Source organism: Aquarana catesbeiana, linkage group LG02 (genome assembly GCF_042186555.1).
Source record: "Aquarana catesbeiana isolate 2022-GZ linkage group LG02, ASM4218655v1, whole genome shotgun sequence".
NCBI lineage: Eukaryota > Metazoa > Chordata > Amphibia > Anura > Ranidae > Aquarana > Aquarana catesbeiana.
The window spans coordinates 651,813,406-651,826,412 of record NC_133325.1 but is presented as its reverse complement, the minus strand read 5'-3'; the positions used below and the strand labels follow the sequence as shown (position 1 = coordinate 651,826,412).

At 44.0% G+C, this 13,007-nt stretch overlaps 1 protein-coding gene across 1 annotated transcript in view; it reads right to left on the bottom strand.

Annotated features, from left to right (window-relative positions):
- APOO (apolipoprotein O) overlaps positions 1-13,007 on the bottom strand; it is a 128,048-nt gene that overhangs the window by 79,326 nt on the left and 35,715 nt on the right. Inside the window, exons 2-3 of the mRNA XM_073616513.1 lie at positions 12,420-12,530; positions 6,482-6,601 (exon numbers count right to left, since the gene is read on the bottom strand). Coding sequence (XP_073472614.1) covers positions 6,482-6,601; positions 12,420-12,530 — 231 coding nt within the window. The remainder of the gene's footprint in view (positions 1-6,481; positions 6,602-12,419; positions 12,531-13,007) is intronic.

The window sequence follows — 13,007 nt, the reverse complement described above, 5'->3', positions numbered from 1 at the left end:
CAGAGCCGATCTAGGCTCGAGCAAGATTGCGACAATGGCGTCGGGATCCACCCACAGTGTTCTCAGTGTTAGAGCTGGCAGGGGACAAATGCAGCATCAGACTAATACTGCATCAACCTAGGTAAGTATAATTCAGAAAAAAACAAACCCCATACTTCTCTTTTAATGGATAATACAAAAAACTGACTCCCACAGCTCTATTTGATTTCTGGTGTGGAGCGCTCTACAGGCGAGGTTTCACGGTAGTGAAGAGAGCTGCAGGAGCTTCACTTTCCAGTGTCTTTTAGAAAGTTCATTATTCATCCTTTACTTGATTTATGCCTACTTTAACCTCATCCCGCCAACCACCTCCCAGCCCTTTATGGGTTCTAAAAGCCGGAATGCAGAGTTGGGCATTCTGGTCTTGACTGCTGTGATTGGCTATCACAGCAGTCATATGATCGGAAAGCTCCCGATCAGTAGTATGCATCGGGAGCTTTCCGGCACCCACCAGCTACTGCGCTGGGAGCGCGCTCTCAGCGCGGTGTGTTGCTTAGGCCCACCTGCTGAGCGAACGCATATATGCATGCAGCCGGCATCAAGGGGTTAAGCTACCTCCAGAGCCCAGGTGGGATAAGTAACATTTCCCTGTTTGATTTTTCATGATTTTAGTAAAGGAAGAGTTGCTTAAAATGGTTGTAAACCTCAGAGGTGAAATATGAACAAAGCATTTCCCTCTATAGTGTGTACTTGTCTCAATACAGCACACAGCCTGTGATTGACAGCCACTGAACTGTTCCTGTATGAAGGGGGTGTGCCCTTCTCTTCAATCAGCTTTTAGAGCTCTTCCTGTTGGGATTTACAGAGTATAACTTTCGCTCTCCGCACCCTACTTTCCAGAAGCTCAGACAAGCTGTATAAATTCTGCACTTTGAACAGTTGTAGAAAAGAGAAGACTGCAGATAAACAGGTACAATTTATGAGGCAAGATTTGATTCATCTCTGTGTATTACCTAAAGCCAGTCACTTCACTGGAGAAATGTAAGGGTTTACCTTTAGGCTCCTTTAGGCTCCATTCACACGTGTGTGACTTGTCGTGCGACTTTGGACACTAAAGTAATATGACAAGTCCCATGTTTTTCAATAACAACTGTTCAAATATGTGTGATTTAAAGTCGCAGCAACTTTGGAAAGGTTCCTGCACTACACTGGTCCGACTTTCATGTGATCTGGGTGCCATAGACTGCAATTTAAACCCTCAAAAGTTGCATGAATGTCACAGCTAAATCTTATACATGCGACAGTTGTACAACAGTTGTCCATGATCATTGGTCAAAGCCAAGTCGCACCCACCCAAAGTTGCATCGAAGCTGCACTCAAAAGTAGCACAACTTTGGAGTTGTACAAGTGCCTAAGTAGCCTTAATGTAGTATTGTGAACATAGGCATAGGGGATAGGGATCTGTGAATGGAGGACGTGCAGCTGGATATTATATTTCTCTCCTCCATTCACAGAATGCTTTACATTCAGTAAAAATAATGCATGGCTTTTTATGAATGGAGTAGGTTCCAAAACAGCAACTCCTGTGATATCTCTATTGAAGTAAGCTATAAGTCTCAGTGCTGGATGTTCAGGACCGACACAGGAGTGCGGGTCAATAACCAGATGGGAAACGCTTTAGTGGATTTTTACTGTTTAAATGTATAAGATTGTTTTAGACCATGCTTCAGCTTTAAACCACATCCCAAGAAAAGAAGCCAATGCATCAACTCCAATACTTTTCACAAATCTTATTTTCTGAGAGTATACATATCCCTGTATTTTGTGCTCATCAAGAAACACACTAAAGTTTTGAGAAATTTTCCTGCTCTGACTGTAAAGAACCCTCTCCACAATTCCGGTTTAAACCTCCTTTCCTCTAAAGGAAGTCAGGGACCAAGCATTAAACAAGCTGATGCTGGCTTTAGTCCTTGTCCACATAGATGTTTAGAGGCTCAAATGTGTTTAAAGGGCTTGTTAAACCATTTATATAAGTCTATGCCAGCCCCTCTATTAGAGGCTGGCATAGCAAACTATGCAAGTCATTTTCAAAAACAAGTGTTCTAAATACCGAATATGAGCCATCTTCAGGCCGGTCACATGACTCGCGGCCGCTTTACAGCTCTGATGGATGTCTTCTGGGGGAGGAGCCATGATCTCCCTCTGACGTCAGCCGGGGAGATCACGTGGCCACTCGTCTCCTCCTGCAGAAGCTCTGTCTCATAGCTGTAAAGCGGGTGCGAGTCACGTGACCGGCCTGAAAACAGCTCAAATTCGGTATTTAGAACGCTCGTTTTTGAAAACTACTTACATAGTGTGCTATGCCAGCCTCTAACAGAGGGGCTGGCAGTGACAATTGTAGCTTTTTTTTTTTTTTCCAGAATAGCGGTGGGGGATGGGGCAGGGACAGACACAAAGAGGGAGAGGACAGGCAGGAAGGAAGGGGGAGAGAGGAGAGCAGAGGGGACAGCAGCGTATGATGCAGGGGCGCACTCTGACCACTGTGGTCAGGGCTGAGCAGACCTGATTTTCGTGGTCAGTATGGAGAGTGGATACAGGAGGTGCCAGGTTCAGAGCGTTTTTTTTTTTTTACAGTTTAGAGGGGGGCAGATTACACAGCACAAGCACTGCTTTAAGGGACCAGGATCTGTATATATTTTTTGGGGGGTTAACAAACACTTCAAGTGTAAAATTCTGGACTATATTCCCTACCTGGGGAGCCACAGGTGGTGTGTACAGCCAGCCACACAAGTAAACAGATGTATAGGCCATACTCAAGCAAACATCAATGCTCCTGTGCACCTGGTTTTACCTGCACATGTCAGTATGGCATATATCCCCAAGTGTGAAACTTGCGTGTTTGGGAAATATACTGCATGCATGTGTGTGGGAAAGCACTGATACACAGGATCATCAGCATTTACATGAGTGGGGTCAACAGCAGTTTTCTTGGTGCAGGAAAGCGCTGGGAGTTTTACACTTCAGTACTTTTAAAACTCAAAACATCCGTGTGCATGAGGGCTTAAAGCCTGGTACACACTAGAGCTGCACGATACTGGCTTAAATGAGAATCGCAATTTTTTTTCTTAGAAGATAGATCCCGATTCTCTCACGATTCTCATGGCGTAAAATCATCTTTCACATTAAACAAAAAAACTGTGTCCTTTTTTTTTTATTCATTGAAGTGTATTTTTCCCCCAAAAATTGCGCTTGAAAGACCACTGTGCAAATACATTGTGACATAAAATATTGGAACAATCGCCATTTTATTCCCTAGGGTGTCTGCTAAAAAAATATATATGTTTGGGGGTTCCAAGTAATTTTCGAGCAAAAAAATCTGATTTTAACAGTAAGAAACAAGTGTCAGAAAAAGGTTTAGACTTTAAGTGGTTAAACTTCCTGCATTTGCACACAAAAGATTTATCCCTTTGATCTAGGATGGAAGAGTTACAATGTTGTTAAAAACTTGGCAGACTGCCAGAGTGAGCAAAGAAGTCTCTATACTTGTTACATGAAAGAATCGGGAAACTCTGTAATACAGATCGTCAGAGGGGTTGAATCGAGATCGCGATCTTTTAACGATTAATTGTGAAGGTCCAGTACACACTAGTTTTTTTTTTGTGCAACCCCGCGGGTTAGTTTAGCGATCTCCCCTGCTGAGCTGTTGTGTTCTGACAGGGGGACAGGCCCCCGCCAGAACACTCTGATCAGCGCTCTCTGCCATTGGCTGAGAACACTGATCGAGAGTCGGTCGGTTGCTGGTTTTCCAGCATGCACCTCCGACCGACCTACATACACACTTGCAGAATGTCGGCCAGTATTTTTTGTACCAGCAAATGTCTTCCAACATTCTGCCCGTGTGTACAGGGCTTTATAGTCACTTTTGATTAATCTGTAGATAGTAATTATGTCTCTTTACAAGCGTCTCCTCTCTAAGGTAAATACTTTTAACCACTTGACCTCCAGAAGGTTTTACCCTCTTCATATCCAGGGCATTTTTTCCTATTCAGCACTGCGCTACTATAACTGGCAATTGCGCGGTCATGCAACACTGTACACTAAGGACATTTTTTGCCTTTTTTTTCACACAAATAGAGCATTCCTTTGGTGGTACTTGATCACCACTGGGTTTTTTTTACTATAAGAAAGTATAAGAAAATGTTAAAACCCTCACCCTGATATTTTCTACTTTCTGTTATAAGACATATCAAATAAAAAAAAAAATCTAATTTCTTCATAAATTGAGACCACTTATAGTGGGGCTGTGATAGGGTGTCAAACTGGCGCCAACAGACACTATATGGAAGGGTCACTGACACCTACGTCGCTAGTGACATTAATACAGTGATAATACTGTACACCAACACCCTCCTGATGACACTGGGTGGGAAGGGTTAACATCTAGATGCAATCAAGGAGTTAATTAATTGTGTGCTGCTTTTACTTTACTATCTGGATGTTTTTTCTCCCTGCTTTTCAGAGAGAAGAAACAGCCAGATCATTGTCCCCATGCACACAGAGTTCTGTGTGTTTGTACACACAGAACTCTGTGTGTGATTGGACACAGCCGATCAGCTAATTTCATTAAAATCACTGGCTGAAATCTGCTGCCAAATTCTTTCACAATATTTTTTATTGAATAAAGCTAAACTCACAAAACAGTGAACAGTCGCCAAGGTCAGCGGCAGAAAGTGGATTGAGAATAACATATGTATCATAGATAAGTAGGCCCTATATATGGAATAGCTAATAACTACAAACATAGGCAATAGGTAACCAGGTGAGGATACCCTGTTACCTTAATGGTCTACAGAAAAATAATGAGCCATGTAATTCCCAATGGTCAAAAGCCATCTTCTGCCAAATTCATGCTGTGTCGAATCACAGCACGGGTCGGCAGGGGGCGTGCACATGTGAAAGAGAGGCCTGACGTACAAGTACGTGATTGTGCCTGTCGCCAGCTCGCAGTATATTTAGTGCCGGTTCACACTAGACGCGGCACGACTTGCAGGTCGCCTCACCGAGGCGACCTGCACACGACTGCCGGGGCAACTTGCAAGACGACTTCTGTATAGAAGTCTATGCAAGTCGCCCCCAAAGTAGTACAGGAACCTTTCTTCTAAGAACGGTTCCATTGTACAGAACGGGAGGCGACTTGTCAGGCGGCTAGGTCGCCTGACAAGTCGCCCCCGTGTGAACCGAGCCTTACTGTGAGCAGTCGGCAGGTGGGTAAATGACAATCATTCCTCATAGTGAAGGTCCTCCAATCCACTCATTAACTGCTTGTTAACACGGCGGCAGGTTGGCTCTCCTGTGCGACTCGCCATAGGTGTACGTCGGCTCGTGCAGTTGCTGGCGAGAGCCGCCAAGGGAGCGCGGACTTGCGCCCGCTGCGGGAGCATGTTTGCAGGTCGAGTGGACTTGATGTCCGCCGGTGACCCCGTTCTGCCTATTACAGAGGCAGAACGGGGATCTGCCTTTGTAAACAAGGCGAATCCCCGTTCTGACAGGGGACATGACAGAGCTCTACTGTTCCCATTCCCCCCCTATAGTTAGAACACACTGAGGGAACACAGGTAACACCTTGATCGCCCCCTAGTGTTAACCCCTTCCTTGCCAGTGTAATTTTTACATTGATCAGTGCATTTTTATAGCACTGATGAATGTAATGTCATCGGTCCCCAAAAAGTGTAATTTGGGGTCAGATTTGTCCGTTGCAATGTCGCAGTCCCACTAAAAATCGCAGATTCCCGCCATTACCAGTAAAAACAATAAAAATAAATAAAAGTCTATAAATCTTTACCATAGGTTGTAGGCACGTTAACTTTTGCGTAAACAAATCAATATACGCCACCTATTGACATTTTTTTTTACCAAAAATATGTAGAAGAATATATAATCAGTCTATATTGATGTATTATAGCAAAAAGTAAAAAAAAAAAATGTTTTTTTTCCCAAATTGTCGCTCTTTGTCTGTTTATAGCGCAAAAAATAAAAACCACAGAGGTGATCAAATACCACCAAAAGAAAGCTCTATTTGTGGGGAAAAAAAAAAAGACGTCAGTTTTCTTTACAGCGTTGCACGACTGCAGTGCCGTATCGCAAAAAATGGCATGGTCATTAAGGGGGCAAATCCTCCAGGGCTGAAGTGGTAAAATAAGTTGCCCTTCGCTGAACTCTATTTCTAAGACATTCTTTCTACTGATTGGTGACCAAAATGGAACTGCATACTCAAGATGAGGCAGAACCAGTGTTAACTGCTTTCTGTGAGCATAAACCGGTTTTCTTTACATGCTGGGATTTAAATATTCCATGCTTTCTCTGTAACTAAGAATATCCTTTAAGGTAAACAAAGTCTTTGTTATGAAATAGTACTCCATGCGGCTGTTAATGTTTGACATCACAACTGCTGTTTGGATACCTACAGACCTTGACTTATAAAAGAGGAAAACATTTAAAATACCTGACACCAGCTAGTATACGGTGCTGCAGACTGTCTGAGCCATGAAATTCCCTCTTCCAGTTCAGTCTGCTTTTCTTCAACAAATCTTGCTTCTTGCACTGGGCTGGAATACAGAGAAAGCTGCAAATTTTTAAGACAAAAGATAAAATACCAATGACAATGGCAAAAAGCACAGTAACATAATGGAATTAAAAAGTTCATTTAGATCTACTTGCATCTTCCACAAGATAACACACTGGGGTTGAATTACAAATGGCAAATAGGCCGTTTACTTTGCAAGGGAATTTGCCCCACAGCCTAGTGAACATGGTGAAGTTTCACTTTGCAAAGAATACCCAATCACATGCAAGGGGAAGAAAAAAAAAAAAAAAAAAAAAAAAAAAAAAAAAAAAAGCCCCCCCCCCAAAAAAAAGCATTTTGCTTGCACTAGGGTTATACCGATACTGTTTTTTTTTTTATCAGCGAATACAAGTACCGATACTTTTGGTTACGTACTCGCTCATACCTTTGCGGTGCGGTTTGAGCCCAGGCTGTAGTCATTATGACATGCCTGGGTTCACACAGGAGCAGTGCCGGAAACTGCATACAATTCGGACAGAAATTGCACCGCATTCCTGTTCAAATTTCATGCGATTCCTTGCAGTTTGATTTGAGCCCATTCATTTTGTATGGGCTCAAATCGCACCACAAAGGTATCAGTTTCGTGTATCAGAGCATTTTCAGAGTACGAGTACTTGTGAAAATACTCAGTATCTGCACCAATACCAATATCGGTCCAATCCCAGCTTAAACGTGATTGGATAATTGAAAATCAGCAGAACTAAGCTTATAAACTAAGCTTGGGGGGCAAATTCTCTTGCAACACATGGATCAGTTTGTTTTGATCAGCCAGAGGCCTGATCGAAAAAAAACAAAAAAAAAAAAAAACAAACAAATTCTCCCATCCACACAAGCAAGATGGTTGGGGGAATCATCTCCGTTGTATCATTGTATTCTGACAGCGGGGACTCCTCCACTGTCAGAAAAACATTGATCAGCACTACTGCCATATGGTAGCAGCGCTGATCTAAGGAACATTTTCCAAAAAGCCTGTTCTTGACAAATCAATCAATACACTGACTTTTCTGGAACGGGAAATGCCATACATGAATTCAATCGCTCCTTGCTGAAATGGCTGAATTTTAATTCATCTATGTCTCCCATGTACATTTTCTTTTAGCTCCCTTGTGATTCAAAAGTGCAGAAAGGGGTATTAAAACAACTAGATTGTGTAGATCTAGCCACACACACTTGCTTCCTTTTCACAGCAGAGCTGACATCAAGGCCATATTATTGCAATTTCAGCGAAGGCTTCTTAAGGCACTAAAACACTTATATGACTGTTTGAGTTTCTCCATTGAACTCCTCTCTTTACTCAGCAAAACAGTCCAGAGCCCAGGCTTCCTAATATCAAGCCCTAGTAGGATACAGCAGGGAAGGGGAAGAGTTAAGGCTTCTGCAAGGTTGTTATTGCTTTCCGTGTCCTTGTTGGGGAGATCACCCATCATTTCCTATCAGAACAGTAAAGGGAAAGCTCTCAAGTTTCAAACAGAATGATAAAATGCTATCCAAAAAAGAAACTTGGCTATTGGGTTTGAAGCTGAACTCCAGGTATGATCTATATTGCATGCTTACATTTGTTCAACTTTGAGCAACTGAACCCTGGGGAAAATGGAAATCACTTTATTAGCTGGTGCCACTACGTGGTGTGATCTTCTGGGTCTTGCTTGTGTTCTACATGAACAGCTGTCCCACTCTGCACTGACCACAGGGGGTCACTTGCTCAGCTGTAAAAACACAAGAAAAGAGGGTGGACCAACCCAGCGCATTATCTCCAAAACCATTTATTCAAAAGAATGTAAATAAATCTACTCACAGATGTTCAGACTGACAAAGCGTATCATAATTAAGCAATCTGTCTTCTCCACTTGCTCCTAGGCTAGGGAGGATCTCAGCAAAGATCCAAATCCTTACGAATTTCGAGGCCCATGCCCTTTGGATCTTTGCTGAGGTCCCCTTTAGCCTAAGAGCAAGCGGAGCTGACAAACCGATTGCTAGATTCTGATATGCTTTGTCAGTCTGAACATCTGTGAGTAGACTTATTTACATTCTTTTGAATAAATGGTTTTGGAGATAATGAGCTAGGCTGGTACGTCCTTTGTTCTTGTGTTTTTACAGTTGGTTTTAGGCATCCCCAGTCCAGAGGGCAAAAAGTTTAGTATCAGACCGCACAGGAGGTATTATGTTTAATAGGTCATTTGCTCAGCACCGCCACCATTCATTTAACGCCTTTTTTTTTTTTCTTAAGGAATACAAGGTATTCTCTAATTGGACAAGGTGGAGATTATGATGTCGGCATCCCACCTCTTCACCTTGTCCATTCAGAGAACAGCTGTGGTCAGTGTGCATGCGCAGCAGCTTGCACATAACCTGAACAGGACTTGGAAGATCATGGCTTACATTTTAGTAGTGCAACTTACACAGTGATTTGCAGCATCCAAAGTGGCGGGTATAAGTAATGTATACTTACATTATGCCAAGCTGGAGCCATTTTCAGTATGCAATACAAATAATTATATGGAATTCAGCTTTAACAGAATTAAATAGGGTTTATCCCGATTAGAGGTCGACCGATATGGGTTTTTCTCTGGCCGATGCCAAAGCCGATATTTAGAAATCGCGGTGGCCGATGGCCGATATATTAGGCCGATTTTTTTTTTTCCCTTCATCTCATAAAATCTAACAGTTAGACCCCTTTCACACTGGGGCGTTTTTCAGGCGCTTTTGGGCTAAAAACAGCGCCTGTAAAACGGCTCCCCTGCAGTCTGTGTGAAAGCTCGAGTGCTTTCACACTGAGGCGATGCGCTGGCAGGATGTTAAAAAAAAGTCCTGCAAGCGGCATCTTTGGAGCGGTGTATACCGCTCCTCCACCACTCCTGCCCATTGAAATAAATGCGCACCGCTGCCGAAGCGCCTGCAAAGCGTTTCGGCAGCAGAGCTTCAGGGGCGCATTTAACCCCTTCTTCGGCCGCTAGCTGGGTTATAAGCGCCCCGCTAGCAGCCGAATAGCGCCGCTAAAATGACGGCAAAGCGCCACTAAAATTAACAGCATTTTACCGTCAACACATGCCCGCTCCAGTGTGAAAGCAGCCTTAAGTAATAAGTGATACAGAAAATTTTTTATATTTAAACATTTATTAAACAAAACAAACCTCCGATCAGTTCACTTGTATGTAGAATTTAGATTAAAAAAAAATAACTATATCTTAAATATTAAATACACAAAAACAGGTAATCAAAACTTTTGGACGAAAAAAAAATGGGCTAACTTTGCTGCTTTTTTTTTTTTTTTTTAATTTCATTAGTGTATTTTTTTTTTAAAAATTGCGTTTGAAAGACTGCTGCGCAAATACCGTGTGACATAAAATATTGCAACAACCGCTATTTTATTCCCTAGGGTCTCTGCTAAAAAATATATATATATAATGTTTGGGGGTTCTAAGTGATTTTATAGCAGAAAATACAGGATTTTTACTTGTAAGCAACAAGTGTCAGAAAAGATTTAGTCTTTAAATGGTTAAACTGAAAACTTCTCCACGGAGTTCAGTCTATTGATAAAAGAACCTGAAAGAGATACAAATGTATCTTCTTATCAGACTTGGCAGGCTGCCCAGAGGAGGAGAGAAGAAAACTTCAGACAACTTGCAATTGACTTCAATTACAGAAGTCATTTGCAAGTCCCGCTGAATCTGCTTTTTTTATCAGCACAATCGGCAGATGCCTATTAAGTAAAAAAAGCCAAATATCGGCCAATATATCGGCCGGCCGATATATCGGTCGACCTCTAATCCCGATACCACTTTTTTAAGACAAGTACCGATACTTTTTTGCAAGTACTCGCGGATACCAATTACCTATTTTTCTTTTTTTTATGTCATGCGACAGTGGCACTAATATGCAGCACTGATTTTTATTTTTTTAAATTTACAATGATATTTTTTATAATTTATTTTTTTAAATAATTTTTTACAATTTATGATTATTATTTTTTTTTTTTTTACAATGCTTTCTTTTTAAACAGACCCCTGACATCTCCCCTTTGAAACAGGGAAAGGGACTGAGGACACAGATTCCCCAGTCCCTTTCTCTGCAGCCTGAGCTGCACTGGAGATGAATGGACAGGAGACAGCCTGTCATAAACGAAAGCATCATAAATACAGTTTACGACGCTCAGGTACGAATGGACAGAGTTCCTTCCTCCACTCTTCATCCTAACAGATCCAGGACAAAAGGGGGGACAGGAGCACGGAGGGGGGGACAGGAGCACGGGGGGGGGAACAGGAGCACGGAGGGGGGGACAGGAGCACGGAGGGGGGGGACAGGAGCACGGAGGGGGGGGACAGGAGCACGGAGGGGGGGGGACAGGAGCACGGAGGGGGGGGACAGGAGCACGGAGGGGGGGGGGGACAGGAGCACGGAGGGGGGGGGGGACAGGAGCACGGAGGGGGGGGGGGACAGGAGCACGGAGGGGGGGGGGACAGGAGCACGGAGGGGGGGGGACAGGAGCACGGAGGGGGGGGACAGGAGCACGGAGGGGGGGGGACAGGAGCACGGAGGGGGGGGGGACAGGAGCACGGAGCAGAAACGGAGCACGGAGCAGAAACGGAGCACGGAGCAGAAACGGAGCACGGAGCAGAAACGGAGCACGGAGCAGAAACGGAGCACGGAGCAGAAACGGAGCACGGAGCAGAAACGGAGCACGGAGCAGAAACGGAGCACGGAGCAGAAACGGAGCACGGAGCAGAAACGGAGCACGGAGCAGAAACGGAGCACGGAGCAGAAACGGAGCACGGAGCAGAAACGGAGCACGGAGCAGAAACGGAGCACGGAGCAGAAACGGAGCACGGAGCAGAAACGGAGCACGGAGCAGAAACGGAGCACGGAGCAGAAACGGAGCACGGAGCAGAAACGGAGCACGGAGCAGAAACGGAGCACGGAGCAGAAACGGAGCACGGAGCAGAAACGGAGCACGGAGCAGAAACAGAACACGGAGCAGAAACAGAACACGGAGCAGAAACAGAACACGGAGCAGAAACAGAACACGGAGCAGAAACAGAACACGGAGCAGAAACAGAGCACGGAGCAGAAACAGAGCACGGAGGGGGACCGGAGGAGCCTGGAGGACACAGTGGGGACAGGAGGAGGATACAGGGGCAGTGGCAGTCAGGGGTGATCAGTGCAGCGGTGGGGGGAGTTACAAGCACCGATCCCCCTGTATAGATTTCAATATAGCAGCTGAAAGCCGCAGGGGGAGGTAGAGGAGGAGAAGCGGCTGTCAGCTGTTATATTGAAGTCTATACAGGAAGATCGGTGCTTGTAACTCCCCCCACCGCTGCACCGTTCACCCCTGACTGCCCAAATATCGTATTAAGCATCTGAGCATTTGCTTGAGTACAAGTACTCGCAAAAATGCTCGGTATCGGTACCGATACCAGTATCGGTATGGGGACAACCCTAGAATTAAACAAAATATTAAGATCCCACACCAGCTCAGATGATAGGCAGAACACCTCAATTAAAAATCTATTAACATGTTTATGTGGACCAGTCGTATGACAGGACAAGGTACATGAGCTGTCATGAGATTAGAACAATCAACATTAATATTGGATGTTGATATGAATCAACATCAACGAACATCCAATTGGATCCTGATTATGCGGAGTATTCTTTTTCTGAGCTGCTTCCGAGTTCTTTTTTAGTTGTTTTTGCATTTTCACAGACTGAAAAGCAAACAAATGCCAATGTACACAAGCCCTAAACAAGCTCCTGGCAGTACAACAATATTGTATTTCCAAATTACGCCAACACCAACCCCTTGAAAGATGTCCATGCTTACCTCTTCCACTTTTAGTATGACTGTTTTGGGAGAAGTCTTTCTTTCACTTTCTGCATGCACACGAAAAGCCACAAAACCCAGACTGGTGGGGAAAGCTACCAATTTCACTGCCTGGTAAAGAAAGAGCTTCATTAGTACAAGCATATGAAAAAACGACTGTGTAATACAGGGTAATAGCTACAAAGATACCATTGTCCTCACTATACCTCCCAACTTTCTGAGATGGAAATAAGTGACACCTATTACCAAATGTATGTAGGTATAGGACACACTCACTGCCACGCCTCCCTTAAGGGAGAATTGTACAAAAAATGTTGGCTTTTGAAATGTACAAATGCAGCAGTTTAGAGGTTGGATGAAAGGTTTAGTGCTGTAAAACACTTTTTTAAAAGATAAATAGTGCTTTTCCTAAACTATGTTCATGGGCAGTAGGGCCTTCTGTGTGCTACCAGTACAGACAACCATCAGTCTCTGCTAATGATCAAGAGCCGACCCCGCTCACGGTCACAGGGGTCGGTCGGTTCTTGTCACCCCCTGGGCGAAAAGACCCTGGTAAAGGGATGCTGGGGCTGGGCGGGAAGATGTTAA